The following is a 17,308-nucleotide window of genomic DNA, read 5'->3' on the forward strand; positions in this document are numbered from 1 at the left end:
TTTAGGGTTAATAGTTCATGAGATATAGAAGGTTAAAGTTTGGAGGTTTTTACATTAGTTCAAATTTCATACGTCTATATCTCTCTTTGTGTTTAACAGAATTCAATGAATTCTTTATCGAATTGTAGAGAATAGTAATCTCTATAACTCGTATAAACCGCTTTGTTTTAGGGTTAATAGTTCATGAGATGTAGAAGGTTAAAGATTGTAGGTTTTTACATTAGTTCAAATTTAAATCGTTTATATTTCTCTTTGTGTTTAACAGAATTCAATGAATTCTTTATCGAATTGTAGAGAATAGTTAGCTCTATAACTCGTATAGACCGCATTGGTTTAGGGTTAATAGTTCATGAGATATAGAAGGTTAAAGTTTGGAGGTTTTTACATTAGTTCAAATTTCATACGTCTATATCTCTCTTTGTGTTTAACAGAATTCAAAGAATTCTTTATCGAATTGTAGAGAATAGTAATCTCCATAACTCGTATAGACCGCATTGTTTTAGGGTTAATAGTTCATGAGATATAGAAGGTTAAAGTTTGGGGGTTTTTATATTAGTTCAAATTTCAAACGTTTATATCTCTCTCTGTGTTTAACAGAATTCAATGAATTCTTTATCGAATTGTAGAGAATAGTTAGCTCTTAAACTATTTTAAGTTTACTATATTAAACCTTCCTCATTCTGTCAGCAAGTTATTTGCGTGCCAGAATCATAAGTGATCTAGTGCAAAATCACACCAAGTTGAACAACTATTTGACCGAACCCCTTACAGTGAATGCTAGCATTAGTTAATGTCGTAGTCGACCTTGAGGTACTCTGCATAAATGAATAAATATGAGATAATTGTAATACGGGATATCCAGGAGTTCTTCTTCTCTTTATATTCTTAAATATACATCAAATTCTTAATTTTTTAATTGTTAATACAAGGTAATCTGTTGTGAATATTGTCTTAGCTCTAACAGGTTTTCTTCCACTTCCTGTTCAATATTATGTGACGTAATTCATAAAGCTTCACTTGAATGGAGTAACTTTTAAGGACCCAACCTTAAAACAATCTTTAAAAAAAATAGATTGTCGTATTTAAGATGTAATTCTTTGATGCAGAAGTGGTACAATGCCATCGTACAATTCAGTGCAATAGCTTTTTTAAAAGAAAAACCAAACCAACTTCATATTGATTTTTTTATTGGATCAGAGCAACCTCTAACAAGTGTACTAACTGTTTTAGTCATGCGAAGTAGATTGCACCTTAAGCCACCTTACTGTGGTGGAAGGTTTGTGAAGTAAGTCGGTAGAAAGATTACGGGGCACGCTCAAACTAATAGATAGTTTTTTATTAGAAACAACACTTAAACTAGGGTTTAGGATCTTGTGTACAAGCGCATAAATTACAAAACAATTTGCACAGCATCACAACTATGGAGCCCCATGGGTCTGATGCTTTTTTTAGTAGATTCGCTCCGTTAAATAGTCAATTTTAAAGTAGGCTGTCTTTAAATAAGGAAGTCAAAGGTTACAAATTGCACTAAAAAAGAAAAAAACAATCTAAACTCTGAAACATTTGAGAAAATGTTAAGAAATATTTCAAACAAGTGCTAGTTTTATAAACAAAAATTCATATAATTTGCATTTAAAATATTTTCCAACATTTTTTCAAATGTTTCAGAGAGTTTAGATTTTTTTCAAAAACAAACGTAATTTCTCATACGAAGATAAAAGGAATCCTGGAAAATGATATACCATTAGAAAGCCCCACATTAGGCCAGGAAACTTTTACTAAAAAGTGTGCCAGCACCTAGGTCTGATAATGATCACATAAGGGTCTAATGAGTTTTCTTTAAAAATTTCCGATTACTTTTATTTTTCCAGTATCCAGGAGGAAGATTGAGGCTGTTTGGAGAATATCTTATATACGAGGTGTGTTCAAAAAGTAACGGGAATTTTTAAATTTCGCGGGTTTGGAGAGTCTGATTGTAAAAATTTTTTTTTTATTATGTTGGTACACATGCCCCTGAAGTACGATAAAATTTTCAGTAATATTCATTGTTTACTTCTTAAGTGGCAGCCGTTAAGGTTAGACGTGTTTTTCGAGCTTGGCGATTTTTGTTTGTTAAAAAAAATGGATCAAAGAATTTGTATTAAATTTTGCGTAAAAAATGAAATAAAGTGTAATAAAATGTGTGAAATGTTAATAAAGGCATATGGTGAGTCTGCTATGAGTAAAACAAGGATTTACGAGTGGTATAAGCGTTTCCAAGATGGCCGCGAAAACGTTGAAGATGACGAACGACCTGGACGTCCAAGCACATCAACAACCGATGAAAACGTGAAAAAAGTGAAAGAAATGGTTATGAACGATCGCCGAATCACAATCAGAGAAGTCGCTGATGATGTTGCCATATCAATTGGCTCATGCCATGAAATTTTTTCGGATGTTTTGGGTATGAAACGTGTGGCAGCAAAATTTGTTCCAAAATTGTTGAATTTCGAACAAAAACAGCGGAGAATGGAAGTTGCTCAAGAGTCACTCAATGAAGTCGACAACGATGCGGATCTACTGAAACGTGTTATAACAGGTGACGAAACATGGGTTTACGGATATGATGTCGAAACTAAGGCTCAATCGTCCCAGTGGAGGCATTCTGGATCGCCAAGACCGAAAAAGGCTCGACAAGTGCGGTCGAATGTGAAGGTTATGCTCACTGTGTTCTTCGATTTTAATGGCATAGTGCATCATGAATTCTTGCCACAAGGTCAAACAATCAATAAGGAGTACTACCTACAAGTTCAACGCCGTTCGCGTGAAGCAATCCGAAAAAAACGCCCGGATTTGTGGCAAAACAATTCATGGATTTTGCACCACGATAATGCACCTGCTCACACTTCATTGCTTGTTCGTGAATTTTTTGGCCAAAAACAAAACTTTAACGATGCCCCAGCCTCCATATTCGCCAGACATGGTTCCATGTGACTTTTTTCTATTTCCAAACATAAATAGAACATTAAAAGGCCGTCGTTTTACAAGCATAGATGACATTAAAAGCGAATCGCTGAAAGAGCTGGAAGCTGTCACAAAGATCGAGTTTCAGAAGTGTTTCGAGGATTGGAAAAAGCGCTGGCACAAGTGTATTGTATGCGAAGGGGACTACTTTGAAGGCGACAATATTAATGTAGATGAATAAATAAATATTTTTTTCAAAAAACGAAAATTCCCGTTACTTTTTGAACACACCTCGTACTTCGAAATGGTGTCAATTTTTAGTAAATTTATCTGTCTTTCTAACCGTGTCATCAGAATCGAATTTGGACTAAAACTTTCTGAGTAATAACATTTTTATAAGGAAAAAAGTAAGGATTTTAGATAAATAACATTTAAAGTGAGGTCACTCAAGAACAGTGGAAAATATGAAGTTGGCTAATACGTCATTGAACTCCACTTTAGATGTACTAGACACAGTAGGCCTATGGACAATACTTACTGGTTCACCCTGTATAATTGTAAGAACACTATCTTTAACGACATGTGCACAAATTGAGAAATCATACTTTAACTTTGTTCCAAGTTCGATACCAAGTTTGCATTTTTTCTTTTTCAGTTGTGTTGGCAATAAAACGTGTTTATAAGCTTTGTAAAAGTCGAATTGTGAGATTTAGCCGGATGTGCAAAATATTAATGCCCCGCTGGACTAGTATACACACACACACACACACACACACTGCAGGAGAATACCCATAATAACGGTTCGGTTTGACCTTCTGACACTGACTGACATGGTGGAACGCTGCTGAAGACGAAGACTTCTTTCTCTCAACTAACCTGCTGGCGCTGTAGTTGCGTGGAAGTAGAGGAACCAAGCCTTGTTATATCCCCGTAATGCTGCCACTATATCTGCACTTAACCTTTCACTTAGATTTAGAACTCCTCAACATCTGGGCGGGGTTAAATACTATTTATCTACACTCAGATTAATGATGATTGCAGAAAACAATAGGGAAGAGGGGGCACATTTGAACAGAATTTACATTTTCCATTGTAGAGATTACACGGAATCGTATTATTGAACCTTTTTATTTTGTTTTCTACAACTTTCAAGTCTTCAGTAACAGATCTATATCAATAAACAGTTGGTACTTTACATACATATCTATATTTTTTTAATTTAAAATTTTTGTGTCAAATGTTAATATCTGCCCCACTGGTGGGGTAGCTTTGAACACAATATAAAATAGAAAGAAATGATATTACTTTACTCCGAATCTACCTTCTATCAGTTATTTCTCTCTCACTACTGCATTACTTTCTCTTTTAAACCACCGAAATCTAGTTCAATGACTCAGTTCGGGGATGTTGTACCCGAACTGTGATGGGTTTAGGAAGTTTAGGAACAAAATATTCGGTATGTTTGCGCTTCATAATGCAGTAGGTTCGGACCACTTTCCCCTTCTCTGCGATTATACAAAAAAAAAGAAAGTCACAAACTTGCAGGTCGGTAGGGCGGCACATTTTAACTGGTGATGTTGAAATGTGGCCCCTCTCCTTCCACAAGCAAATAGACTTTTGTAAATACTAGATTTAAAAATAAGAATTCCAAATGTTAATATGGGGACTAACAATACTTACACCTTGTCCACCTACAATCTTAACCAATACACTCCCAAAGCTGCAAGAAAAATTTTACTTTTTACCACCTTACAAAATATAATATTCCTCAATTCTGGACTTTACAAGCAGTTGAAAAACGAAGGGAAACTCTGTCAAGTATACAACAGGTCTACCACCAACATATGGAGAAAATTACCAATCATAAATGTTTTAAAAATATTTGGCGCGAAATTAAAACTGTTCAAAGGTGCCCCCCCTGTTCAAAGGTGCCCCCTCTCCCCCATTATAATTATTAATTATTATCTTGATGCTTAACATTTACAGTATCATGCCAACCAGTTCAATCAAAACTATGAACTAAAACGGGACGATGTTTTGCGTTTCTACTGCTGTGCCAATTATATTCCTCTTTATACGAGTAAAATATAAATCTAAACGATGAATTTGTTTAAGAGATGATTGCGCTAAAGTTTTCACAATTAATAACATAATCTAATTTTAAGTCTAAATCATATCACGCTCTTGGATTCATCAGCTAATCTTGGAAGTGTTGGAACAATCAATATCACTTTATAGATTACGTCTAATGGAATAAGTACTAATAATGAATCAGTTTGGGGAAAAATTGGCAGAACTGTGAGTCCCTATTTCAGCCTAAGTTTATTTCATCAGGTACTAAAAACCTGACTAGAAAAAAATAATCTATAGTTACTGTTTCATGCTACCGAGATTAAGGGGCGAGGAATTATTAATTCTAAGGTCGTAATTTTCTCGGACAGTCAGGCAGCTCTACGAGCTATTAGTTCCTACCAGGTCAACTCAAGTCTGGTTTGGGACTGTCTGGGTGTCCTGAAGGAAATTAGTGACTAAAATAAGGTCTCTGGTTTGGCAGATTTATTGGCCCGGAGCCCTGTTTTGGAGTTTCGAAGTGTGTTAAGACTGCGGCCATTAATTTGTGGGTGCAGAGTAGGTCTCAGGAGTGGTGGCTCGCCCCGCCCCGCCCCCGCCCCCACTGGACAGAGACAGGCGAAGGAGTTCATTAAAGGCTATTCGCCGAGGCTGACTGCAGAATTAATCCGTCAAGGCTGTGGGGGCTATAAGGATTATTTTGTAGGCTTATTAACTGAGCACTGCAGGCTCAGAAAACACATGCATCGTATATGGGCCTGGCAGATGATAGCCTTTGTAGTTTCTGTCAGGAAGAGGAGGAAATGACACTGCACGTGTTGTGGATGTTAAGGATGTTACTTCTCGGAGGAGGAAAGACCAAAGCCTGAGGAGCTTTACCCAGGAGTCACTCTCCAGAATCAAGAGTCTGATTAAACGGACGGGTCTGGAGGGCGAGCCCTAAAGTCGGGGAGCCACAATAGAACCAAAGGGGTCGCAGTGGCGTAAGCCTTGAGGCCGCCCTAGCTGAATCTATTCTACTGATTCATGACATTATTGCCATATTTACGATAAGAATGCAAGGTTGAAAAAATGGCCATGTCAGGAATCATATCTTCTCGCCGTGCCAATTAATTACTTTTTCTATCAATAATTATCTTCTTTCTTTTGAAGCAATGAGACAAAAAATAAAATAAAATCGATAAAAAGAAAAAGAAAAAAACAATACAAAGGAGTGTTCTTAATTTTTCTGTCATATTTGATGTTCTAAACTACACAATTTATACATTAATTTAACTCAGGCTATTTTTCAATGGAGCCCCACCCCTCTAGTTCGTTAATTTTCTGTCTCTTAAAAAGAAATAAAATAAATACTTTTTTTTTTTAGAAGTTGGTATTGTTTACAAAAACAAGTTCACAAGTGTGTAAAAAAATTCAATGGCCTCCTATTTAATAGTGGTAGAAGTTTGCGTTTTGTATTGTTATTATGGTGGAATTTTTATATAAATTAAATTAATATCTTTTAGAAAAAAATAAACATTCTTTGTTTGAAATTATCTCTTTGCTGTTTGGTTTAGAAATATGTAAATAGAATTCTTTGTATGGAAACGTTAGAAAAATAAAATTAGGTTATAAAGGCACTTGTAATAGAAATAAAATGAGCGCATAATTTGGAATAAGTTTGCGAAACCAAACATTATTCTGCTAAAGATGGAAGAATTACAATTGAAAACAAAACTCACTAGTATCTAAAATATGTTCTTATTTTAAATACCTAAATATTCTTCATAATTGGTAATCTCTTTTATTAATGTCTCATTCCTCTTAGGCTGGAAACATAGTGGAGCGGCGAGCAAAGCGGCGATGATAGCGAGGAACAAAGCGGCGAAATCAAACACAAGTTAACATATGGGACCGCGCATAGTGGCGAGCAAAGCGAAGATAGAGCAACTCTATCTATTTCTAGTTTTTGTTTTTGCCGCTTTGCTCTTCGCTATCATCGCCGCTTTGCCCGCCGCTCCACTATGTTTCCAGCCTTAGGCGCCAAGGTAGCCGAGCGGGTTAAGAGGCGAGACCTGCAAAGCTAATATGCATTGTGGTACTGGGTTCGATTCCCCGGTCTCAGGCCTTGGATTTTTTTTAATGATTAAATGAGAAATAGTAAAGTATGTTTGCTATATTCGCCTCCGTTCACGACACCTAGTAAATGGTAGTTGGACGTTAAGCCCCGCCTGAAAAAATAGGCGATTACTTTACTTTATTTCATTCCTCTTAATTAATAATTAATTCTTTAACTCTATATTCCTCAATTTTTAATAACTTTCATCATCTTTCTACTTGCCACCTTCAACAGTCAATATGGAATGATGAATAAATTGCATCGGAAGAAAGATCGATTACTTCACATAGTACACAGGTATTGGCGAGAGAAATATCGATGAAGAGTATTCATTTTCTTGTGATTGATTCATTGAATCTCCAAGAGACGGCTTAATTGAGCCATAGTTGAATTTTATCTAAAAAAAAAAAAAAAATAACTTCTGAAACAGTTTACGTAAGTAAGAGGGGGGGTTTGCTCGGTAGTTTTTTTTTGAATTTGCAAGTGGCCCCTTTAAAAAATAGTTGCCCAGTTTTTATTGGTTTAGAGTGCTGTGATTATATGTTCAATTATTGTGCCATTTTTTGTTTAAAATTATGTTAATTACAATATTTTTATTCCTTAATTTCTAACACATTTTTTCCTTCTCTTTTTTTCCAGATATGATGGAGCCACTCCGTCTTTAAAGGCTGCATCACAAAATTAGAAATCCATCGTAAATAAGACAAGAAAATAAAGAAGCAAAACAACACGATAAATTCCCCTAAAAGAAGAAGAAGAAGGATAGATAAGGAAATATTATACCATCTTTAGAGCGTACGGAAAAAATATTTTTCCAAAAGCCGAAGATCATGAAAATGGTGCTGTCCCAACGTCAGAGGGAGGAGCTGTGAGTTTGTTTTTTTTTTTTTTCTTTTTTTATGATTTAAGGCGCGTCAACATCTAAGGTTATTGGCGCCCGGAGCTTTTTTCAGTGCACTGCCGGCCTCCGGACAGTGTTCTCTTGTTACAGACAACACTGTCCATCACCGGACAGTGAGCTGTAAGAAGCTCCTAGGAAGAGAAAATCTAAGGGTCAGCTGCTGGATTCGAACCCGGGACCTCCGCGTGAGAGTCCAGTATGCTAACCTCATAGCTAATCCCTTCCCTTGGTGTGAGTTGTTATTTTACTTTTAACATAACTAATCTCGTAAACTCTGTTAGAGCATTTGTGGAAGGGTTGGGATTATCCCAATTTCTACCAGCTCTCCGCACTTCTGGGAGAGCTTTGGGATCCCACCAGTTAGTTGGAGGGTATCTTCAGTGCAGTATATCTCCATTAATAGAAAACGTTCAACCCAGTTAGTTGGAGGGTATCTTCAGTACAGTATACCTCCATTAATAGAAAACGTTCAACCAGTTAGTTGGAGGGTATCTTCAGTGCAGTATACCTACATTAATAGAAAACGTTCAACCAGTTAGTTGGAGAGGATATCTTCAGTGCACTATACCTCCATTAATACTAAACGTTCAACCAGTTAGTTGGAGGATATCTTCAGTGCAGTATACCTCCATTAATAGAAAACGTTCAACCAGTAAGTTGGAGGGTATCTTCAGTGCAGTATACCTCCATTAATGGAAAACGTTTTAACCTTTAAGGTGAGGCGAGCCCATTAACTTGAAAGTTCCTGTAGTATTCTCAGTACAGCTAGATCTCCCCCAAAACCATGGTTCACTGAAAAACAGGTTCTCCAGGAAGTTCCAGGTTTTTTTGGGGGGGTGGGGATATTCAGGGCCATTTTTTGTTTTTAACATTTTGTGATTAGTATAAGGGGAGGGGATCTTTATTGGTAGATGCTGACTGTCTTGGTTATTCAGAGACCTCTTGCGTGAGCTATCTGCTACTGTTTCCTCATCTTCCACGTCCAGGCTACGCCTTGTTAAGAAAACAAACTGGCCGCAAAAAAAAAATTACAACCGTAACTATTCAAAAATTTACTGCTATTGTCTTACAATTACCCGTGAGATCCTATCCTTCCACATATTTCGACCATTGGACTAATTACATTCTTGCAAAGAAATGAATAATTCATAACACGTAATCAAGATAATAATAAGCAAATCTCAACTATTTTCTTGATATATTTTATGAATACATTAACTTTTGACCTTTTAAGGTCATATGCTTAGCCCGTTATTGTACAGTTGGACTGTACACCACCAACCACCCTCGTGATATTTTATACAAAGTTTATTGATTTTTTAGTGAATGGTAATTGATATTTCTGCATGCTGTTGCTGCTGCACCAAGATGGTATTGCAAAAATGCAATTTTTTAAGGGAGGATTTTGAATTAACATGTTTGAAATTTGCATGTAGAAAACTGCCTGCCGGAAGTGCTTCATTAAATGGACAGAACTTTAATGTGTTCTTTAGTAAAAAAAAAATGTTAATCCGCAGAAATCGTCAAGGCGATCATCATTGACCAGCAATAATCTCATATTACCTCCATGGAACTCTTTGAAAGACGTCTTTTTTTTTTTTTTCTTTTATACAAACTGCGCTTTTAACCAAAATCGCTTATTCAGTTCCAGTATTTTGAATATAGGAACGTGCAGAGAAATGGCCGTTTGGGGAAAGTCACGAGAGATTCATCAAGTTCCAACCATTGTGGGGCAAGATCCTGCAGAATATGGTGATATAGTATTGGCGCCTGTCCAACTGACAAGACGGATATTCGCCAATGGAAATTCGGACATAAGACTGTTGACTGACTGCCTTAAAATTGATAGGACTTTTTAGATGCCCTATGACAGAGTCATCAAAATAAAGCATTGGAAACTGTATTTTGACACATTCTTCATTAAAGACATTCTTCAGATCAGCCACTGTTCTTCGATCTCTCCTGCAATTTTTGAAGTAATGAAGTTGAAACTATTAAAAACAAAAAAAAATTACTAAATATAATTCGCATTAAAAATTTATATTATAATTAGTTAAAAATGAATGGAATTATTATTAAATCTTTTGTGGCTCCTTTTATTTATTCTCTCCCACTCTACGAAACAAAATGGAAGCAGTTGAACAACCGCCAAGCGAACAAAAATATAACCTCTAATAATCAAAACAGAATTATTATCTCTTCATGTTTATCTGGTTAAATTAAACAACACTGCCTGCATGATACTACTGATATAAACAAAAAAAATTTGTGTCTATTCAGTTACCACAGGATAGCTCTATGTACGAGCTCGTAGTTCCAGTGTTGTGATACCAGATATCTCTCTTATCCTCCTACTGATATTACAATTTCATATCAAAGATTTGACTTTTGTCTATTTAGTTTTCATGTATTATTATTATTATTATTTTTTTTTTTAATAGTGTAGATCAGAGGTCGGCAACGTGGCGCCCGCGGGCGCCACTGCGCCCTTCAATAAATTTTAGTGCGCCCTTAAACTATTGTTAATTTAGACAAGAAATTCAAAACGTAAATTTTAAAATTCCTAGAATCTACTGTACGTCAACGGTGACGCGCTTACGCGTTGAACTGAAATGAACCGAGCAGTAGTAGTCAGTACACAAGAGAGCATAGATCAAGAGAGTTTGTCACAGGTTTATGCCATCCCTATTATGGACTGATCGAAAAGAAAACGTACTTATTATTTCAATGCCGAGTGGGAAGAAGAGTTTTTTTTCATCGAATACAACGGTAAATGCGTATGTTTACTATGTAATAAGAGCGTTGCGTTGCTTAAAAAAAGTAACATAGAAAGACATTTTAAGAGTTTACATGGCAAATTTAATTCTGAGTATCCATTGAAATCAGAACTACGTAAAAGGAAAATGCTATCCTTAAAATCGTCAATTACAAAGCAACAAACTCTTTTTACAAAACCCAAACAACAATCGAAAGCAGCAACCGTAGCATCGATTAAAGTTGCACATTTATTGGCAAAGAAGAAAAAAACCTTTTACCGACGCGGAAATAATGAAAGAAGCTATGCTAGTAGCGGCTGATTCTCTTTTTGACCACTTCAAAAACAAGACGGAAATATTGGGAGCTATTAACATGTTACAATTATCAGCTAGAACCGCAACAAGAAGAATCTAATTAATAGCAAGCAATTTGGAAGCAAAATTAGCAAATGATGTGGAGACCTGTGAATTTTTTTCAATACAACTGGATGAATCAACTGATGCAGTCGATACAGCACAATTGGCAATATCCGTTAAAATGGTGTTTGATGACTTCTCTACAAAAGAAGAATTTTTGAAAATTCTTCCGTTAACAGCACGCACCCAAGGAAAGGACATATTTTCATTGTTCAAAAAGTTTGCAATTGAAAATAAGTTAACCATTACAAAAATTATCATCGATTACTACGGATGGTGCACGAGCAATGACTGGTAAGGAAAACGGTTTTATTGGTTTATGTAGAAAAGATCCTTTATTTCCAAAATTTATTGCGTATCATTGTCTTATTCGCCAAGAAATGTGATTTGCAAAAAAAATTAATTTTAACCATATTATGTCAATTGTTACCAAAATTATTAATTCGATTAAAGCTAAAGCGACACAACACAGGTTGTTCAAATTATTTTTAGAGGACGAAAACACTGAATTTAAAGACTTACTTCTTCGTACTGAAGTGAGGTGGCTCAGTCGCGGTAAAGTTCTTGAACGCTTCATTAACCTTTTACCTCAAGTAAAAGAATTTGTTGCTTCGAGAAACGAGGTTTACGAAGAATTGGAAAATAAAAATTGGTTGCTGGATCTTGGATTTTTGGTAGATATGACGATGAAGTTTAATGAATTAAATTTAAAACTGCAGGGGAAGAATTCCCATATTGCTGATATGATTAGCGCAGTTAATTCTTTCAAATGTAAGTTGGAATTGTTAAAAGCGCATTTGTTGAAAAATTCCTTGTCTCACTTTCAAAATGTCAAACGAATAATTGAAAATTTAAATTTGAGTGTTGATGAATTTGACACTTCATCGTACATAAAAACCATTGATACATTAATAATCGAATTTTCGTCGAGATTTCAAGATTTTCTACCGTTAGAATCAGTAATTCCATTTTTCGTCAATCCATTTCCAAAATTTCAAATTATTTCGATGTTACTAACATGCAGGACTTAGAAATGGAAATAATTAATTTGCAAAATGATATTGTTTTAAAATCACATTATGTTGATAAATCAATTTGGAAATTAGTTACTGAGGAAAGTTTTCCTATTTTGAGAAAATATGCTCTAAAAATATTTTCATACTGTGGAACTACCTATAATTGTGAAGCCCTTTTTTCAAATATGACATATTTAAAATCTAAATAGCGATCACAGCTTACGGATGCACATTTAGATAACTGTTTAAGAGCGGGTAATTCGTCGTATATGATCGATTATGAAAAAATTGCAGATGATATGGCAACCCAAATATCCCATTAAAATAATTTTATATAAAAAATATGTCATTGCTCTTGCCACCATCTTTAATATACTTACAAACATTCTTCTGTATTTATTTAAGATTAATAATAACCTTGTTCTGTAATTAAATTTATATATTATAAAATTAATAAATGAACATGTTTTATAAATATGAATATTATTTTTATATATTTGTTAGGTCAAAAAATAGTTGGCGCCCGCCATGAATTTTTAATTTAGTATTCCACTCTTTACATTAAAAACGTTGCCGACCTCTGGTGTAGATTAGTGATTCTTAAGATCACTTTTTGGGGAATGTTGTTCCGTCAGGCAATTTCTGATTAGTGTTTGTTTTTGTTTTTTTAGTGCGCATGTGCGATCCATTTTCTAGTTTCTAGAGTTCGATTTGAATTACTTTGCGCATGCCCGAAAAGTTTTACGGACTTTTGAAAACCTTCCCTTCAGCTGGCAAATGGAATGGGCCTACTGCGCATGTCCTTGACTGTTAATCGATAATTTTTTTTAAATTTGAATTTAAACTCTCATCAGATGGAAAAGATAATTCAATTTACTTTAATTAAAATTTCGTATCATTTTTTTTGGGTATTAGCTACAAACTTTATCTAAGTGCGATTCTTAATAACAGAGAATATTCCGTTCGTCAATTAGTCAGTCTGACATACATCTCCGTACTACATTTGAAATCAAGTACTTTGGATGCTTACACCATAGGAACAAGGCACTTGCTCACTCGTCAGTATACTATATTGTGAGACGAAAACATTATTATAGTCACCACTACACCAAACTGATTAATTTATCTCTGATGATGGATGGAGTACTGAAATCGATTAGGGATACAATTAACATACCTGCTACTATGGATAAAATCAAAGATAAACATTATTGATTGTAAAAAAAAAAAAAAATCGTATCTTGGGGGATAGCATTATTAATCGATATCTACCTATCAAAACCCCAATATATTATACATATATTTCCACTTGCCGATGACTAGTCCCATCTGAATAAACAATGACGCACTTGGCCAGCCCCTGAATTATTTATTGGTCAGAAATAAAATATTTTTTTTGCTTTATTTAATCGCGTTTACATTATTGCTGATTTTAAAAAACATTTTGGGTTTGAATAAGTCACATTTTCTTTTAATCGACGTCCAGATTGTAGAAAATAAAATTTTTGAGGGGGTCCTAAATCGATCCTCAGAATGGCGTAAAAATCGATTCCCATAGGGGGGAAAAGAAATCATCAAAAACACATCGTAAAAGAACAGTGACGCACTTCCTTTACAAAGTTATCCCTCCGTTACGTTAAATGTGCACGATGGCAAGGAATATGAAAAATAGTATATTCTTAAGGTTGCAAACAGTCCTTAGAAAACATAATAAAACAATCAAAAATTTGGTAAAAGTGTTGTTGAAATTAATCTAAAATTAATCCCAGAATCCGTAGATAGGTAGATAGTTATCAGCTAAACAGCAGACCACTTCAAAATTTATAGCGTTCGTGTTGATAAGTGATTACAGCGCGGGCGCTAGGATGTCCGCTTGGTTGACGCAAGTGTATTGATCCAGCGTCGTCACCACCCATCTCCCCCACTGCACGCAGCAAGGTGACGTCATCCCGATCTCTTGACCTGACTTAAATATATACATATATATATAAAAGTATTCTGGGCGTCCCCCGCGTTGTATCGAGACAGAATTATTAGCTATAATTGGTTTTCCTACTAATTTGTTTTAGGTTTTACCCTTAAAATGGAAATATAAGAGGAAAAATAATTTTCTGCCTTCTTATTGACTCACTCAGCATATTTCACTTTTGTCGTCTTTCTATTGGCCCCCTAAAAATAGCACTTTGCTGGTAAAAATAGAATTAAAAAACGACTTATTTAAAATAGCAGTTAAAACATTAATTTTCTTTGAATTTTTACTGAACAATTAGGTTCTGTATTATGTGAAGTATTTAGCAGTTCATGTTCCATGAATGTTGCTGATACCGCAGTTGTCTTCGCTTCATCTGCCTCTCTGTACTTATAGGGGTTCCTGTTTCCTTCCTTCTTTTGTCCTGGCTGGATGTTTCTTCTGTAATTCCTCCAACCAGAGTGCTTTACTCTGAAATAACCTCCGAAATATTCCAGCCTATTCCCCTAACCGGACCCTGAGGGGCTGTAGCTTTTCCCCTAGATGTTGCTGGAGTTTCTCCCTTACATTTACATAGTGGTGGTGTCATAGGGCTAGCTTTTTAGAATGAAGTTTTCTTGCCGTAGATTACTACTATCTAAAGAGACTCGAAGATCAAGCCGCTTACCATTAACGATCTCAAAGCTTTAATGGGCTTTAATTCGATCGATTTTAGCTTCAATAATGTAGTATTCGAACAGACATGGAGCTCTTTAAGGGATCCAAATTTTGCTCTTGCTGGGTAAGCGTTGTGATGCAAGACTTTAAAAACAGGATTTTCATATTACCTTTCAAAAAACTATTCATTAATAATTTATGCTTATGAAACAATAGATATTGTAAAAAAACAAGATTCAAAACTACTCTAAAACCAACAACCTAAACCACTAAACTAAAACGATCCTAGGTTTAAAACAAAAAATACTAACAATAATTAAATTGAGGGAAGGGATTAGCTATGATGAGGTTAGCATACTGGACTCCAACGTGGGAGTCTTATTTCTATATTTTGTTAATATTAGGCGAAATCAATTAATGGAGTTCCGTTTGCTAGGTTCAGAATTTGAAAATACCTGCCATTATCTGCCGATTAGAACAGTTAATGCTCCACTGTATTATCAAGAGTGATAGTTACATCAACCTTATTATCCATTATCCAATGATTGTAAGCTAAGGGCACGGCAAAAGTGGATGTTTGAATGTCTTGGGTCGAAATTCGTACTCTTCACTCAAAGCACATCTTTGTACCATACCAGCCTCCGTTGAGGACTAACTTCCGTGTCGAAACGATAAGAAAATAGAGAAGACGATTTTTTCAAACAAACCAGAGTTACTAATAAGTTAATTTTTTTTTTCTGTTTTTATTTAAATTAATTTATTAAATTTTTGTTTCCTTATTACAGGAACAAAGCGGTTGCTGACTATTTGAGCAGCAATGGATACCTAACTGCTCTGGAAGGTCTAAAGAAAGATGCAGATATGCCGGGCGAAGTTGAGAGGAAGTATGGCGGATTGTTGGAAAAGAAATGGACTTCCGTTATACGGTTACAGAAGAAGGTATTTTTGGATTTGTTGTATTTTTATTTCATTGGTGGCTAAAAGACTTTGTAGACCACCGGCTGAAACAGGAGTCGGTTACGATGCTAGGATACTGGATCCAGGAGTCGGTTACGATGCTAGGATACGAATACTGGATCCAGGAGGAGTCGGTTACGATGCTAGGATACTGGATCCTGGAGGAATCGGTTACGATGCTAGGATACTGGATCCTGGAGGAATCGGTTATGATGCTGGGATACGAATACTGGATCCAGGATATAAAATATGTAGTGATGCTTTTGTTCATATCTTATTCATTTCCAATCAGTCCATTCCTTATATTTCTCTGAAGCTCTGCTATGTAATTTTCGTCCCCTGCTATCCATTCCAGACTTGCCTTCCTCTAGGATCTTTCAAATTTCCATGTCTTAAGGATGATCGCATCATTCTTTACTTACAAATTATATGTCTAGTGCCATTTTTTCTCTGTTCTTATCAATTTAAATTCTGTTTCAGAATTGACTTTCTTCTTAGAAATCCATTTTAATTGAATCTTTCTTTCTTTTTTCTACAAAGCAATTAGTTAATCGCCCCAAATATGTCTTAAAATTTTATGATTACTGATATAAAAGTAATCCTTTTTCTCTCTTATCAAGGTGATGGAGTTGGAAACGAAATTATCAGAAGCGGAAAAGGAGTTCATAGAAGGTGCTCCAACAAGAGCGAAAAGATCACCCTGCGACTGGATTCCTCGACCGCCTGAGAAGTTCTCGCTCAATGGTCACAGGGCACCAGTAACTAAGGTACGCTAGGCCAGTAATATGTTAGCTCTTATTTATTGAATGGCCTATTTCTATTAGTGCATTTTTTGTATTTAAATTTATATATTTCTTCATCTATATTATACTTTGTTGATTGTATTTGGTGATATCGGGGGAAGAAGTGTAGTCTAATGTTTTTGTATAGTTAGCCCTAAAGTTCGTGTCCAAGGACAAGTAAAAAAATAGAGAAACTATTATCTATTTTAAAATGGATTATGTATTTATTCTCTTTGCATTGGTAACCTCTCTTCTTCACCAAAGTGTAATTAACATTTCAAAGGGCTCAATACAAAGACATATTTCGGTCGTACTGGAACGTCCATGACTTCTCTTTTCTGGCCATTGGTAATGTCTCCAGAATTCTGTACTAAAGAGTGCCAGTTTATTATTCCTGTAGCATAGAATGTTATCCATTCTTCTAAAATGATTACTCGAGCGTGCATGTTCTCGGTCAAATCCAGTTCCAGTACCATTGTTTGGTTCTTCATCTCTTAAGAGACCTAGTTTTAATCACAAGTTGAAAGTATTATCAGAATAATGCTAAAAACTCTCTTAGTCAACTTGAAAATATGAAGTACTGTCAAATGACGCGCATATAATGACGAGTAAAGAAAAGCTTCAAACAATGATGCTTAATATTTATTCAATATTTTCACGGATTTTCTATTTTCTACAAAATAATATGTGTGTGGCTCATCACTCTCATTTCGTCTGCCAGTTTTTACCTGATCGCCTGATT

At 35.3% G+C, this 17,308-nt stretch overlaps 1 protein-coding gene across 2 annotated transcripts in view; it reads left to right on the forward strand.

The window, feature by feature from the left end:
* Lis-1 (LisH and WD40 domain-containing Lis-1) overlaps positions 1-17,308 on the forward strand; it is a 62,446-nt gene that overhangs the window by 34,531 nt on the left and 10,607 nt on the right. For both annotated transcript variants that reach the window (XM_074124749.1, XM_074124750.1), the window contains exons 2-4: positions 7,751-7,979; positions 15,613-15,766; positions 16,405-16,551. In XM_074124749.1, coding sequence (XP_073980850.1) covers positions 7,942-7,979; positions 15,613-15,766; positions 16,405-16,551 — 339 coding nt within the window. In that variant the 5' untranslated portion in view covers positions 7,751-7,941. The remainder of the gene's footprint in view (positions 1-7,750; positions 7,980-15,612; positions 15,767-16,404; positions 16,552-17,308) is intronic.

This window comes from Rhodnius prolixus, unplaced genomic scaffold (assembly GCF_049639745.1).
Source record: "Rhodnius prolixus isolate KJV_2025 unplaced genomic scaffold, Rpr scaffold_3, whole genome shotgun sequence".
Taxonomy (NCBI): Eukaryota; Metazoa; Arthropoda; class Insecta; order Hemiptera; family Reduviidae; genus Rhodnius; species Rhodnius prolixus.